Consider the following 17,500-nt stretch of genomic DNA (forward strand, 5'->3'; position numbering starts at 1 on the left):
CCCCAAACTGCTTAGATAACTAACAGTCAGAACTAACTACAAAGAATATCTTCCACAATACCCAAAGCGTACTGTCGGTGTCCAATCAACTTTCGAAGTGATATAAACATCACTGACCAAAAGAAAAAAAAAAAAAAGTAATACAATTGTATTACGACAAGTATTACAAGTCTTCGGGGGGAGGTGGGGGGAAGAGGGGGGAAGGGGAGGGGAAACTGTTTAACCTTGATTCGTTTCTTTTGGCTTCCACTTGCTAATGAATAGCACGACGAAGGCGGAGAAAAACGTCACTTCATCATATTTGCGACTCATTCCGACGCAACCAGTCGACCGACTGGCACTTGGCGGGGCCACAAAAAGAGGATCAGATCAGACCGTGTAGCACAGAAACCAAAGTGCCCTGTCAGCTTGTCGTGCTTCGAGTTGGAGGGAGGACGAGGGAGGGAGGGGGAGAGGGAGGGAGGGGGAGAGAGAGGGAGGGAGGGAGGGAGAGAGGGAGGGAGAGAGGGAGGGAGGGAGGGAGAGAGGGAGGGAGAGAGAGAGGGAGGGAGGGAGAGAGGGAGGGAGGGAGGGAGAGAAGGAGAGAGGGAGGGAGAGAAGGAGAGAGGGAGGGAGAGAAGGAGAGAGGGAGGGAGAGAATGAGGGAGGGAGGGAGAGAAGGAGAGAGGGAGGGAGAGAAGGAGAGAGGGAGGGAGAGAAGGAGAGAGGGAGGGAGAGAAGGAGGGAGGGAGAGAGGGAGGGAGAGATGGAAGGAGGGAGAGAGAGAGGGAGAGAGGGAAGGAGAGGGTGAGGGAGAGAGGAAGTGAGGGAGGGAAAGGACGAGTGAGGGAAAGGATGAGGGAGGGAGGGAGAGAGGGAGTGAAGGGGAGAGGGAGAGAGAGAGTGAGAGAGACAGGAACAAGGGACCGAATTGATGAAATATTCTAACCCTAAGGGCGGAGATTTTATCCTAAATCCCTGTTATGTTGGCGACCTAAATCCTTATGTCTAGACATAACCTCGGCATTATATGGACAGCTGATTTAGGTAAAAAAAACCTGCGTCATCTTGAAGATTTATGTCTAGACTTAGGGGTTAGGATACTTTTATAAACTCGGCCCCAGTGGGATCATTAGGAAACGAAATGTAGGACTATAGGATTCAGACTAGGAATTGTTAGCACTACAGTATATGAGTGTGTGTAGAAGTAACTTTCTTTAATGAATTACCCATATACAACACCAAGTAATGACGAGAGAGGGAGTGATGGCAAGGGAGAAAGAGAAATTAGAACCAGGGGGCTCACAAGGAAAATAAATGAATAACTACAGGATTCAGACTAGATAAATAACTGTAAGGCCGGCCACACACGTGCAGTTTAAACTGACAGTTACAACTGTTCAGTTATAACTGTCAGTTAAAACTGCACGTGTGTGGGTATCTCAGTGATACTAAGATACCCACACACGTGCAGTTTCAACTGACAGTTATAACTGAACAGTTGTAACTGTCAGTTTAAACTGCACGTGTGTGGCCGGCCGAAGGATCGTCAGTACCCCAGTAAAAGTATATGTGTGCGTATGTGTTACATTCTTTGGTGAATTATTCGTACACATCATGGAGTAATAAGAAGGGGCACTCTTGTTCTGTATGCAAATTACTCAGAAACACGGCAGGGCGTCGCATGGGTTCACCTCCCTCCTCTTTCGTCATCTTCTCGCCCCAAGACGATGGACCCTTCCTCAGCCTCTTTCCAGCTTACGCGGCCAAAACTCGTTCCGTTCTACGTAAACCTTCGGTGACTGTTGACTAAACTCCGCCGTTCCTCTTATTTGTAACCAAAGCGCGGTATTGTGGGCCGGGTCACGCACGGAGGCGAGCGTACGCCCCGGGTCGCCGTGCCGGCATGCAAGCACCGAGGGACCCGGTTCGGTGGACCCTTGCTTGAAATGCAGGCGAGGGTCAAACCTGATGGCCCTTGAGGTCTGGAACGGTTGTGACTCGAGGTAGACAGGTAGGTAGGTAGGTTTGTGTATGTGTGTCTTCCTGTGTGTGTATATTTGAGAGTCTGTGTGTGTCTGTGCGTCTGTGTGTGTATGTGTGTCTGTGTAGCTATATGTTTGTGTCTGGGTGTACGTCTGCGCGTCTGTGGATCTGTCTTTGTCTATGTCTCTGTTGTGTGTGTGTGTGTGTGTGTGTGTGTATGTGTGTGTGTGAGGGTGTGTGTGTGTCTGTGTGTGTATGCGCGCGTGTGTGTATATGCACTTGTGTGTGCGTATATGCGTGTGCGTGTGCGTGTGTGTATGTGTGTGTGTATGTACGCGCGTGTATATGCGCTTGTGTGTGTGTAAATGCGTGTGTGTTTGTGCGTGTGTGTGTGTGTGAGCGAGTGAGTGAGTGAGTGAGTCAGCGTAAAATACTGAGCATTCCGGCCTTATGGTGCTGGAATGCTTGGTATGATTTCGGCGTGGCAAACAGGACAATCTAATCTATCTCAGAAGTGTCTTGGTTCTTAAGTAGGAGTCTTAGTATATTGCGATCCCTTTCAAGGAGGGGTCCTCACCATTGCTGAATAAAACCTACCTAACGCTGTTCATGACAATATATGAAAAGCTCAACACAATATACCGAAGGCGAACATATGGAACACTGATTAAATGACATGCTGGATTAAACGAATAAATTAATAAATAAAAATCAATGGAATAACCAGTATGAAATATATAAAGGAGTCTAGGCCGACACTGTATAGAAAATAATATTACCGAAATAGTTATTTAACAACTTAAACTAGAGTATCCACCATCCTGTTACAGTCATAGCACAAAGAAAAATAACTATAACTAAAAATTTCAAATTTGGCACTATACACTGTGAAGCATTAAATTGTGATGAGATCAAATGAATTCTTATCCTCTTGATGACAAAGAGGTTGTCTCAGTTATGAGAAAAACAGATTGGTGCCAGTTATAAGAAAAGAAAACCAAGGGTAATAATTTTGGCACTTTGTGCCTTGATGGTGTAGAAAATGCCCCAATGACATTAAGAATAAATGGATAAATAGAATTTGGCATCGAAGTAGAGGGTGCCACTGAGAAGAATATGTATGTATGTATATATATACATATATATATATGCAAGAGTAGCCAATGGGAAAGAGAAACAAATCGAAGCAGAGCGCTTTCGTATATTACATCCAGTGCAAAAGTACGAGGAAATGATTACAAGAATATACATAAACATATACAGAGGAATGCGGGAATAAGATAAGGTGAGACGCATTCCTCTGTGTATGCATATGTACTGTATATTCTTGTAATCCTTTTTCCATTACACTTTTGCATTGGATGTAATATACGAAAACGCTCTGTTACTTTTAGTTTCTCTTTCCCAGTGGTTACTCTGGCATAATTGAACACGAGTTACCAATGTTATTAGCATATATATATATATATATATATATATATATATATATATATATATATATGTATATATATATGTATATAACTGGCACGCAGAGAGTTATGGAAGTGAGCTATGTTTAATGTTTTCCCACGCCGTGTGTAAAAATTGGAATGAAAACAATGGAAACAAAAAATTCTGTTTGCAACTGAGCTTCGTGTGGAATCAGACATGTGGACAGACTGACGCTTTTGGTGTTTTGGCGCCGATTTCGTTTTGCTGAATATTCATCGTTTTGATACACCCTGTATCGCAGGGCCGCGTCCACTCCGGGCTATGTATGTGTGTGCGGGCACGCGCGTACGTGTGTGTGTGTGTTTGTACGTGCGTGTGTCCTGGTGTACATGAGTACATGATTCTTCACATTACGAGGGGAAGACTCGAAGACGGATGAATTAACACCAACCAGATTAAAAGGTGTGTGTGTGTGTGTGTGTGTGTGTGTGTGTGTGTGTGTGTGTGTGTGTGTGTGTGTGTGTGTGTGTGTGTGTGTGTGTGTTTATTTTATTTTTATGTTTGTTCAATGTGAACGTGTTTTTATGTGTATTTGGGTATGCTTTCACGATGTTTTGCAAGATTGTTTATGAAATTCTGTACATGTATATGTGTTTGTACACGCGTGCGTGTGTGTGATTATGTGTGATTGTGTTTGTGTGTACGCATGTGTTTGTGTGATTGTATTTGTGTATATAAATGTGTGTGTGTGTGTGTGTGTGTGTGTGCGTGTGTGTGTGTGCGTGTGCGCGCGCGCGCACCTTTCCCTGCCCATGTGTGTGATCCTTGCCTTCTGTCGTTATGTCCAATTGGCTTCTTATCATTGTTTTGATTGGTGTTAAGTGGAGAGTGTGAGAAACAGACAGACAGACAGACGGCCAGACAGAGCCAGACAGAGCCAGACCGACAAACCCATATTATAGCAAATGTACGACTGAATTTGATCTATTAATACTGCATTACAGATATACAAACTACTCAACACAACTACAACTGCATTGCAATTTTTTATTAAAACCCAAAGTATTCGCTGATGAGGATCACACCATATGACTGCTGAGTCTAGGTAAGAGTTCAAGATGCTAATGTCAGGACTGGACTAGTTTCTTCAACACAGCATCTTTCTTAATTGACTGGTGCCCATCTGGAAACCAATGATGGCCGGGAATGAGATGAGAGAGACGTGGGAAGAAGGTTTGGACCTCGTTAGCGTTTACCAGCGTTCGTATCCCTGGGGACAACATCTCACCAAATCCATAGAGATATGCAAGTGTTAAATAAAATGTTTAAGGAGTTTAACGACGAGGAACGGTAGAGTTTAAAAGTGATTGTTATTACTATTGTTAATCTTATTATTATTACTGTTATCATCATTATTATTATTGGTGTTGTTGTTGTTGTTTATCTATTTATTCTATTTTTATTTATTTATATTTATTTATTTATTTACTTTTTTTTTTTTTGAGTGGTGATCAGTTTTCAATAGGACAGGATGAGAGATGGATGAGGGGAAGGATTGGATGGAGACAAAGAAAGAAATGGAAGAATAGAGAATAACAAGGATGTAAAAACAGAAGGCGATGGTAGGCAGACTGAAAGGATGACGAAAATGAATATTGAAAGGCATTCTTTTTAAGAAAAAATTGCATGGACAAACATATGCATTAGGATAGATAATCTCACATGTACAACTAAACACAAATGGAGAATAAGGGTGATATAGGAAGAGAAATGGAGTATGCGAAAGATAAAAAGAGCTAGTTAGAAGGAGACGGAGAGAAAAAGAGAAATTTAAAGAGATTGAAGGAGCCAGGGTAAGAGAGAGGGGGGGAGGATAAAAGAGAAAAGTAAAGAGGAAGGAATTGAAGAAACAAGGGGGATAAAAAGAGGAAAAAGAGAAAAAGAGTGAGAAAAACAAAAAGAGTGGACGAGAAAAAGAAAAATGGAGAGGAAATGGTAAAGAGAGAGAGAGAGAAAAAAAAGGAATACGGGGGAATAAAAAGAGGAAAGAGAGAGAGAGAAAAAGAGAGAAAGAGAGAGATCACAGATGTAATCCGCGCGGGCATACAATGCAATATGCCACGGTATGCCTTATGCTTGAGCAAATTGCCTTTGTGAAACCCGTTAGTGTTTATTTGTTTCGTATTGTTTTCAAAGCCGAGAATCCTATTCCTGAATGTCTATAAGTTTATTTGCATATGTACATAACTGATTTTTAGCTTTTTTGCATGGGTGTTCAAATGCAGAAAGTCCTCCAAAACAATTTATATGCATAACTTTATATTTGCACTGTGTAAGTTTGAGAGTTGGGAGTGCAGTAGGGAAGATGGAAAAGATTTGTCCGGATGAATAGGAAAAGAGTAGATGGGAGAAGAGACAGAGAGGTAAGAGAGAGGAAAAATGAGAGAGAGAGGAAGGTAGGGAAAAGAGAGTGAGTAAGAGGGAGTAAGAAGGAAGAGGTAGACGGGGAGTGAGGGAGGCAGAGAGGTAGACAGACAGACGAACTTACAGACAGACGAACAAACAAAAATAGACAGACAGACGAACAGACAGACGAACAGACACAGACGAACAGACAGACAGACGAACAGACAGACAGACGAACAGACAGACAGGCGAAGAGACAGACGAACAGACAGACAGACGAACAGACAGACAGACGAACAGACAGACAGACGAACAGACAGACAGACGAACAGACAGACAGATGAACAGACAGACAGACGAACAGACAGACAAACAGACAGACAGACAGACGAAGAGACAGCCAGACGAAGAGACAGCCAGACGAAGAGACAGCCAGACGAAGAGACAGACAGACGTACAAACAGACGTACAAACAGACAGACGAACAGACAGACAGACGAAGAGACAGACAGACGAAGAGACAAAACAACACAGACCAACACAGACAGACAGTACAAAGACAGACTGAGAGACATAAAGAGAAACTGGGGAACAGAAAATGAACGATGGAAAAGAGGAAATAGGAAAAGAGATGAAAAGAGGTCAAAATAAAGAGAGGATGAATTTGAAAGGGGAGAAAGATATCAAAGAATGGGGGAACAGAGGGGTTGGGTATGACGATGTGCTTCTTTGGATTTACATGACTCACAGTCGTTTTTTTTTTTTTTATCATTTTCATCAGTATTTGAGTTGCCCCATCTCATAATTTAAAGCAATATAAACATGAAACTCGGTTTTTAGAACAGGGAACTGATCTTTGTGGTATATTATAAAAATGTTTTGGTAATTTGACAAAGACACTACGCCTATCGAACTGCCCCTCCACATGATAAACACAGGAATCCCAATGGGGGAAAAAAAAAAAATCTAGATAGCAGACAAAACCCAATAGAAAAATTGGGGGAGGACATAACCTAACCTAACCCAACCCAACCCAATCCAACCTAACGTAACCTAACGTAACCTAACGTAACCTAACGTAACCTAACGTAACCTAACGGAACCTAACGGAACCTAACGGAACCTAACGGAACCTAACGGAACCTAACGTAACCTAACGTAACGTAACCTAACCTAACCTAACCTAACCTAACCTAACCTAACCTAACCTAACCTAACCTAACCTAACCTAACCTAACCTAACCTAACCTAACCTAACCTAACCTATCGATTGGAGTTTTGTCCGTTCTCACCGCATGATAGACCACCCCGAAGCTCGAAGCGTCATCAACCTACATCCAGTTCGAGAAGACATGCCTCTCTTACAGACCTCCACCGCCACAACACACCCAGAACACCAGCGATCCTCCGGCGATCTGGAATTCAGGGACTAAAACCCCGGAATCCGGGTGTTGTAGCTACACACCTGGGTCCCCGGAATGTGGTGACAGCAGCGCACACGGACGACTGTGGCCGTACGCCCGGAAAATTGTAACTACATGCCCGGAATACCGTGGCTGTATAATTACCCGGATTGCCGAGTGGCGGGTACCACAGGCTCCTAAGAAAGGGTTCTCCGGTGGTACATCCTTCGCCCATGAAGGGTTGCCGAGGAGGTGAATGAAAGCGTCTGGCGACAATAGACTGAGAGGAAGAGTGGCAACTGGTATGGAAGGCGTTTCTCGAAGGAGGCTGTAACCGATTTACGATGTCAAAGGACTGCCACGGAGATGAATGAAATAGCCTGGCGGTTAATAGTCATGACAATAATGTCACCCATTACGGAAGAGGACAGTGTGTATATATATGTGTTTGTACAGACATACATACACATACCTACCTACCTACCTACCTACATACATACATACATACATACATACATACATACATACATACACGGTATTGGATAAAACAGCACAACTGACCTGTGTCTACACTATATCAGAGATTTTTTGTAATGAAAGTTGTCTAGGATCAATATCTATAGTATCTACACATAACCATGTAGATCAATGGATGCTTTATACATAGATTATGCGCTTGTATTAATAAAATCACATGGCGGCAGCCAAAACAAGTTGCCGTTAGCATTGATAATGTTGACAGTCTGAGTGGAGAGAGAGAGAGAGAGAGAGAGATAGAGAGACTGAAAATAGAATAGAAAAATAAGGTAATAATAAAAAGATGATATATATAGATAAATGAATAAATAAGGAACAAAATGAAATGTACGAAACAAACAAAACAAAGTAAAACAAAATGAAATAAGATCAAATACAATAAGAGAAAAGAAAACGAAATAGCGAGGGCCAGCGACCATCAGAAGAGGGTGGGGGGCGGGGGGGGGAACGCAAGGAGAGAGGGAGAGAGGGAGATAGGTGGAGGGAGGAACACGAAGAACAAAGACCGATAAACAGTAGAGAAAATGAGAGAAAAACACGAGTGTGAGACAACATATTTCATATATTCCATCCCCTTGTTCCACTTCTTTTCATTCCATCCACCCCAGGTCCTTTTCCACTTTCCCCCCCTCCCCCATCCACTTTCCCAGCTCCTCCACCTGCAGTGGTGGGTTGTCAGCAACACCTACTCCGTCTCTTCATTTGCAACTCTCTTTATTGTCCGTTCTTGTCCGTATTTTTCCTCCGGTGTCCCTTTATTTTGTCTGCTTTGATGTCCCCCTTCCACGATCCTCGCTTCGCTTGGCGCAAGAGCACGCGCTGTCACTAGACACATCTCCCCCACCCCCCCAGCCTTCCCCCACCCCCCTTCACAAACACACTTCCTTCGCCTCCTCGTGCATCTACACCTTCTACAACTACTACACCTACACCTCCTACACCTATACCTCCTACACCTATACCTCCTACACCTATACCTCTTACACCTATACCTCCTACACCTACATCTACACCTACACCTTCTACACCTACACCTTCTACACCTACACCTTCTACACCTACACCTCCTACTCCTACACCTACATCTACAGCTACACCTACACTCACAACTCCTACACCTCCTTCACCTACACCTACACCTACACATCTAACACCTACACTTACATCTACACCTACACATCCAACACCTGCACCTACACCTCCTACACTTGCACCTACACCTCCTTTCCCCCTCCTCCTACACCTACACTTTCTCTTACACCTCTTCCTCCTCCTTTCCTATTCTTCCTCCTCAATTCTGTTTCGCTCTCCTCCTGCATCTCTTGCATCTTAAAGTGTGTCTTATCTTTTGCCTCCTCCTGTTTCTTCCTTGGTCCATTTCTCTGTCTCCATTTCCTTCCTTTTATTGTCCTCATCATTCCATCTTCTTTGTCTTGCATCCTCATCACTCCTTCACTTCTCTGTTTTTCCTCCATTTTCTTCCTTAAACTATTTGCACCTTCCCTTTTTCTAATTCCTTTCCTATTCTGTCTTCTTTACCTTTTATTTTCTCATTACGTTTCTCCGTCTTCCCATGTTCTCTTTTGGTATACTGCCCATGTTTTTTCTGATGTTCAAATTTTCTCTCTTCATTTTCCCTTCTGTTTTCTTTTTCTCTCTCTTTCTCTCTCTCTCTCTCTCTCTCTCTCTCTCTCTCTCTCTCTCTCTCTCTCTCTCTCTCTCTCTCTCTCTCTCTCTCTCTCTCTCTCTCTCTCTCTCTCTCTCTCTCTCTCTCTCTCTCTCTCTCTCTCTCTCTCTCTCCCTCTCTCTCTCTTCTTTTGTGTCAAGTGTCGTCAGATAACCCATCCTGTATCTTTCTCTTTTTCTTATGCCCTTTTACACACACACACACACACACACACACACACACACACACACACACACACACACACACACACACACACACACAGACACACTCACTCACTCACTCACTCACTCACTCACTCACTCACTCACTCACTCACTCACTCACTCACTCTTCTCTCTCTCTCTCTCTCTCTCTCTCTCTCTCTCTCTCTCTCTCTCTCTCTCTCTCTCTCTCTCTCTCTCTCTCTCTTCTCAGCATCCCAGTGATGCATGGTGACCGACAACCATAATAAAAGGTACTAAAAGAGCTTAAATATTTACCTCTTTTTTCCGCGTCTTCAGTAATTTCCGCCTTCCCCTTCCCCCTTCCCCCTTCCCCCTTTCCCCCTTTCCCTCTTCGGTGCCAACCTCCGCGCCATCCCACGACCCTGGGAACCTTCTGGGGGAAGTCCCACGACCTTTCTTGGTTCCCCTCCCCCCCAAGAAGATTCTTCCATCTTGCCGCGCGCGCTTGTGGGTAACCCGCTAATTTTATTTTTCTTCACCAATGTCCTCCTTTTCGTTCGTTGATCCCTGTACTCTTTTTCTTCTTTCTTCGTCATCTTTTTTCTTTTCTTTTTTTTCTCTCTTCTTCGTCTCTTTCTTTTTACTCTTTTTCGTCTTCGTCGTTCTTCTTTCTCTTCTTCGTCTTTTTCTATTCTTCTTCTTCCTTTTCTTTCTTTCTTCTTTCTCCTCCTCCTACTCCTCCTCCTCTCACTTCTTCCTCTTTCTTTCACCTCTTCCTTCTTCTCCTCCTCCTCCTCTTCCTCTTCTCACCTCTTCCATCTCCCCTTTCCTCCCCCTCCCCCTCTTCCCCCTCCTCCCCCTTACTCCCCCTCTTCGCCCTCCTCACCCGGCTCCTCCCCCTCTTCCTCCCACTCCACCTCCCCTCTGTTCCCCTCTCTGTTCCCCTCGTCCTTTCCCCTCTGGTCCCCCCGCCGAAGGCTCCCGTAGAGATAACTAGCGTTCTCGACATGATGAAGGAATTTACGATGGATCACTTGGTCGTCACGCCCCCAAGACTGCGTCACGCGTGGTCTCTGTCACTCCGTGATCTGTGTCACATGTCAGCCTGTCAGGTCGTGTCACAGGACATCTACGTCATGTGCGTTACAGCTGTGGTATATTATTTTATTCTGCGGACCACTTGTTTTATGTCACCCCACCCCGCGGTCGAGTTTCGCGGTTTGGTGTTTCGCGGTTTGGTGTTTCGCGGTTTGGTGTTTCGCGGATTGGGTTTCGCGGTTTGGTGTTTCGCGGTTTGGTGTTTCGCGGATTGGGTTTCGCGGTTTGGTTTTGTGGTTTGGTTTCGAAGTCGAGTTTCGCTGTTTGGTTTCGCGGTCGAGTTTCACGGTCTGTTTTCGCGGTCTGGTTTCGCGGTTTGGTTTTGCGGTTTGGTTTTGCGGTGTAGTTTCACAGTTTGGTTTCGCGGTTTGGTTTCGCGGTTTGGTTTCACGTTAGAGTTTCACGGTCTGGTTTCGTGGTTTGGTTTTGCGGTTTAGTTTCACAGTTTGGTTTCGCGGTTCGGTTTCGCGATTTGGTTTCGCTATTTGGTTTCGCGGTTTGGTTTCACTGTTTAGTTTCGCGGTTTGTTTTTGCGGTTTAGTTTCACGGTTTGGTTTTGCGGTTTAGTTTTACGGTTTGGTTTCGCGGTTTGGTTTTGCGGTTTGGTTTCGCGGTTTGATTTCGTGGTTTGGTCTCGCGGTTTATTTTCGCGGTTTCGTTTTGTGATTCGGTTTTTTTGTGTACTTATCATCATCATCATCATCATCATCATCATCATCATCATCATCATCATCATCATCATCATCATCATCATCATCATCATCATCATCATCATCATCATCATCATCATCATCATCATCATCATCATCATCATCATCATCATCATCATCATCATCATCATCATCATCATCATCATCATCATCATTGATTTCTTTGCTTTTGCGACTAAGGTCAAACTCTAGCCTCTTATATTGATAATTCCGTCTCTGACCAACTTCTCCATAAATTGAGCAAAAGGATGACAGCCCTTCTGAATCGGTTGAAACTGCAACCCGAGTATTAGTGCATACATACGTACATACATACATACGTATATACATACGTACATACATAAATGCATACGTACATACATACATACATAAATGCATACGTACATACATATACATACATACATAAATACATGCATACATATATGTATAGACACACATATTCATACAGTATTCATAAATACATGTATACATACGTATATACATGCAGTATACATACGTACATTATAGAATATACGTACATAAGTGTATACATACAATATACATAGTATTTACATACAATATACACATGCATTCTATATCCATACATACGTGTATACATACAGTATACATATGTACATTATAGAATACACGTACATAAGTGTATACATACAATATAAATAGCATTTACATACAATACATACAATATACACACATGCATTTTATATGCCCTGTACATACGTATACACATACAGTATACATACGTACATTGTAGAATATACGTACATATGTATATATATACAATATACATAATATCTACATACAATACATACATACCCATGCACATACATATCTCTGATAACATCACCGATTTCATTCAGTTAAGGGCGACTGGGAAAGACTTGAATCCACAACGGATATTACGATTGATTTTATATCTTAACTTTTTTTTTACTCGCCTCCCCTCCTTCCGTTTTCTATGGGCCTTTTTCTCTTCCAACCCTATGTCCTCTAGTTTCTCTTCATCTCTTCTCTACATTTCTCCCTCCTCCATCATATTTCACCCTATTCTTCTCCACCATTTCCCCCGTCTCTTCTTCCTTCTTTCTCCCTCTCTCTCTCTTTCTCCACCTTTTCCACCTCTCTTCTTCACCTTCCTCTCTATATCTTACTCTGCCTTTCTACCTTTTCCTTCCCCAATTGTCTTCCTCTTTTCCCTTCCACCTTTTTCCTTCCCCTTCCCCCTTCCCCTTTTTCCTTCCCCTTCCCCCTTCCCCTTCCCCTTCCCCTTTCCCCCTTCCCCCTTCCCCCTTCCCCTTCCCCCTTCCCCCTTCCCCCTTCCCCTTCCCCCTTCCCCTTCCCCCTCCCCCTTCCCCCTTCCCCCTTCCCCCTCCACCTCCCCTTCCCCCTTCCCCCTCCTTCCCCCTTCCCCCTCCACCTCCCGTCTTCCCCCTTCCCCTTCCCCTCTTCCCCCTTCCCCCTCCACCTCCCCTCTTCCTTCGACACCTTCGCTCTCTCCTCCTTCCTTCCTCCTCCACTTTCCCCTTCCTGCAACACCTCTCTACCTCCCACTCTATTTCCCCCCTTCCTTATCCCCACCTTTCCCCATTCTCAAGCATATTCCTCCCCCTCTCCTCCTTCACCTTTCCCCTTGCCCAAGCACTTTTCCCCCTTGCCCAAGCACTTTTCCCCCTCTGTCCTCCTCCTACCTTTCCCCTCTCCTCCATCACCTTTCCCCTTCCTCCTTCACCTTTCCCCCCTCTCTCCCCCTACTCCTCCTACTACCTTTCTCTTCTCCATCACCTTTCCCCTTCCGCCTTCCCCTTCCCCCCCTCTCCTCCTTCCACTCCTACCTTTCCCCTCTCCTCCTCCCACCCCTACCTTTCCCCTATCCTTCTCCCACACCTACCTTTCCCCTCTCCTCCATCACCTTTCCCCTTGCCCAAGCACCTCTTCCCCTTCTATCCTCCTCCTCCTCCTCCTCCACCTTCCCTCAGTCCCAGACCGCTTTGCTTCAACCGCGTATGCAAATGGCCACGGGGTGGGACAAGAGGGTAACCCACGTTTGATGTGCGCTCCCCGGTAATTGGCTAACAGTTCTCAAGTAAATAGGCTAATGGCGGAAAGAGGGTACGGGGCGATTGTGAGGGCAAAGAGGCCAAATGGGGAAGTAATGGATGAAGGGAGTTCCGAATATTCGGTCTTTTTTCATGAAGTAGTCTCAAGGGGTTTGGAATTCCTCCCCCTGAGGTCTCGTTTTCGTTATTTTTTTTCTTTGTTTAATTCTGCTTGTTCGACCATTGTTTGAGGGTGTATTGATATGAACACGTGTATACACACACACGCACACACACACACACGTACACACACACACACGCACACACACACACACGCACACACACACACACACACACACACACACACACACACACACACACACACACACACACATATATATGTTGAGACATTGTGACAAGTTGAAAAAGGTGGAAAAAGAGAGTCACGGGTCTCGTTCCGAGTTTATTCCTGACCGGTTTCGCTTGTAGCTTCTGAAGAAGCTACAAGCCTCTGAAGAAGCTACAAGCAAAACCGGTCTGTAATAAACTCGGAACGAGACCCGTGACTCTTTTTCCACCTTTTTCATATGTATATATATATACTGTATATATATATATATATATATATATATGTGTGTGTGTGTGTGTGTGTGTGTATGTGTGTGTGATATACATTTTTACTGGGCTGGGTCTAAATTTTGTTTGGGATAGACAAAAGATGTGACCTAAAACAAGCACACACAATTTTTTATCAAAACGTTTTGATACCAACAGGGCCATTCGTAAGAAAAAAAAAGTACGAGATGTATTGCCATTCCACTATAATGGAATTTATTTAATCTGAATTAAATTGTGTGGAGTTAGCCAGAATATAGTCTTAAGTGTGTCACCACGGTGTCAGGGATGATAGAATTTTTAATATTGTAGTCAATAATATTTCTTCACTGAATAAAAGCGTTTCACCGAATCAAAACAGAACATACAAAGTGCTATTGACGACACACCAGCCAGATTAATGATATACCAAAAATATGCAAATAATCCTTTCGTTGGTTATTTAATATATATTTACATCTAGTAGTTATTTTACAATGTAATATTTTTTGTGAACAAAATCATATTAATATGAAAACAACGAAAGATGTATTTGGTTACTTTTGTTATACATATTTACATTTAGTAGTTATTTTGCAATCAGTGATATTTTTGTAAAAAGAATTATATTGGTATAACAACAACAAAAGATGTATTTGATTAGTTTTGTTATATTATGTGGTTTGAGGCAGGGTTGATAGTAATTTCCATTCCATCGTTGTGCCATCACAAATAAATACTGTTTCGTAAATATCTTTTTCCGTTCATTTTCTAGAAGAACTGCTCACACGAATTGTTGATTTGAACGGAAATCTTAAGCGAATACAAATGTAAAAAAAAATATATGGTATTGGAAGATCTGATCGTTTCCTTATTTGTCAATATAGGTTCCACTGTTATTAACGACTTAGCCAAGATTCCCTTGCCATTACCGATTACAAATACAAATACCCACAAAATCTCCGCAATGTATAGGAATCCTCCCGAAAATCCATCAAAATCCATATCAAAACAAATTAACTAATCCTCCACTCAGCCCACACAAGCACACTTGTAAACATTCCCTAATCCCCGGCTAGTCCGTCCCTCCTCGTCCTCCGATCCAACCGATCCCTCTGGTGTACTCAAAAAGAATTCTTCGTCTTCTATTTACCTGGATGACGCGCATGGGGAGGCTAGTCTCCTTAGCCAGCTGTTCGCGAATGTGTCGTGTGGGTTTGGGTGTCTTGCTGAAAGCATTCTTGAGGATTTCCAGCTGTTTTGCCTTGATGGTTGTCCTTGGGCCTCTGCGTTTGTTTCCTGTTTTGTCATCCTCAGCTGCCTGAACGAGATGATGAGAGAAAGAAAGAACAATACAGGACAAGTAAAGTATGTCATTAATCTATCCTGCTACCACCTTTCGTTCTGTCCCCGGTTCCCCGATGTCGTTGTTTAGCTCAAAAAGGGAACATTAAGGTCTTAATCCTTTTACTAAAGAATGAATGTTACAAAGAATATTGAAATAGCTTGGAGGTAGTTAAAATAAAAGAAAAAGTGACGTGTATGGAAAGTCAATTGAGGTGGATTTTACAGATACTTCCTAAACCTAATGTTATACATTTTCGTTTGTATTTACGTCATATAACTGTGATACCTTCATGAGTTTGTTTTAAATATATCACAAAAGAAATGTGAAGATCTGAATTGAAACTTTTAACTTGGAGATATTACTATTTGTTTATTCATAATGACATATTGGCCGCATATGTTTCCACACTTACAGTCAACATAAATTTAAACACTATCTAATGCTATTAGTCCCTCGTTTACAGGCTTGTAATAGCTATATCAACACTTGATAGTAATATAGAAATGAGCATTATCATGACCCTATTCATCAGTGTACTAATGTGATCACAATGACAAACTGTATTAGAAACTTGAGAATTCAACGCGGAGGGATTACATATCACTAGTCCTGTTGTGTGTTTCATACATTTCAACTTCGGGATTTTATTTGACAAAGAAAAAGCCCTCCCATTCAAATGGCTAATCCATTTGTTCCCTTAGCTGATTAAAATTGTCTGGTTTAAGTCAGATGAAATCTGTAAAGAGTATCGAGGACGTTGATCGATATTGTACTTAAATTTTTTGCTACAGTGGCGTCTCCTCAGGTAAAAGAAATCGTCCGGTCTTTTGCTTATGACAATATCCGTGGAAGGTGTCACCCTGTCAAATACATTCTATTTATCTTACAACCAGACGGTTATACTCAGCAACGGGAAACATGCACGCAAAGTTAAAAATTATATTGCATATACGGTAAAGAACTATGTGTTCCAGCCACTGATTGCATGAGTGTCGACTTCTAATGATCATTATCACCCTTCAAGCTGTCGGTAAAATAGTTATATGCATCCCCCCTTTTTTATTTTGTCATCACCATTTCCGTTATCATTGATAACATAAATATAAGCAATCAGAACCTACGTAATTAATATCACAAATTAATACGATTGATATCACAACCCCTTTCAGCATCAACATAGCTATTACCCAACAACCGCATCACTTGATACGATAGTTATCTCAACCCTTTCACTAACGAGCCCAATAACAAACCCACACCAGTAACGAGATAACAATTACCCGTCCACATGAACAAAGTCTTTATAAAACCTTATCTCTAGAAAATTCAAGAGGACCTTCTAGGCCACCGCACCTTCTTGTCGTCGTCGATGGACTTATCGCCTTCCAGTTCGTCGTCTGAGTGATCTCCGTCGTCTCTCGCGTTTGACGAAACGCTGCTCCCTTTCTCGAGGTCTGTGTTGGGCGGGAGGGGCGTGTTCGGTGTGGCGGGCGTCAGGGGCGTGGTGGGTTGGGCCAGGCCGGTGTGTGCGGAAGCGTCTGATGGAGGCGAGGTAATGGAGGCGTCGCAAGTGTCCATGGACTCCATTTCCTCCTCTTCGGACATTACGTAGGGGTCTGTGGCGAGGGAGGAACCACACCGAGACTGTTAGGTTACATCCGGGAGACCATATCTGTTGTTGTTCACGTAGAGTGATTACATAATGTGTGGTACGTGTGTAGGTTTATATCTATATGTACATATTATGTGTGTGTATATTTGTATACACGTTTATAGGTATATGCACATGTATATGTATTGCATATATATATATATATATATGTAATGTATATATACATGAACATGTACATGTACAGTATATGTACAAATACATGCGTGTATATAATAAATATATATTATATATATAATATATATATATATATGTGTGTGTATGTGTGTGTGTGTGTGTGTGTGTGTGTGTGTGTGTGTGTGTGTGTGTGTGTGTGTGTGTGTGTGTGTGTGTGTGTGTGTGTGTATGTGTGTGTAAATATATATATAATGTACATTATGCATATACATACAAAATCGTGTCTGTGTATGTGTGTGTGCATGTATATCAACATATATACATATCCACATTCATAG

At 42.8% G+C, this 17,500-nt stretch overlaps 1 protein-coding gene across 1 annotated transcript in view; it reads right to left on the reverse strand.

Annotated features, from left to right (window-relative positions):
• Positions 1-17,500, reverse strand: part of LOC143032727 (LIM/homeobox protein Lhx5-like) — a 148,868-nt gene that overhangs the window by 64,202 nt on the left and 67,166 nt on the right. The window contains exons 3-4 of the mRNA XM_076197662.1: positions 16,730-16,992; positions 15,182-15,349 (exon numbers count right to left, since the gene is read on the reverse strand). Of these exons, the coding sequence (XP_076053777.1) occupies positions 15,182-15,349; positions 16,730-16,992 (431 nt within the window). The remainder of the gene's footprint in view (positions 1-15,181; positions 15,350-16,729; positions 16,993-17,500) is intronic.

The sequence above is a fragment of the Oratosquilla oratoria genome, chromosome 14 (genome assembly GCF_046742065.1).
Source record: "Oratosquilla oratoria isolate Oo_2021 chromosome 14, ASM4674206v1, whole genome shotgun sequence".
Lineage (NCBI taxonomy): Eukaryota > Metazoa > Arthropoda > Malacostraca > Stomatopoda > Squillidae > Oratosquilla > Oratosquilla oratoria.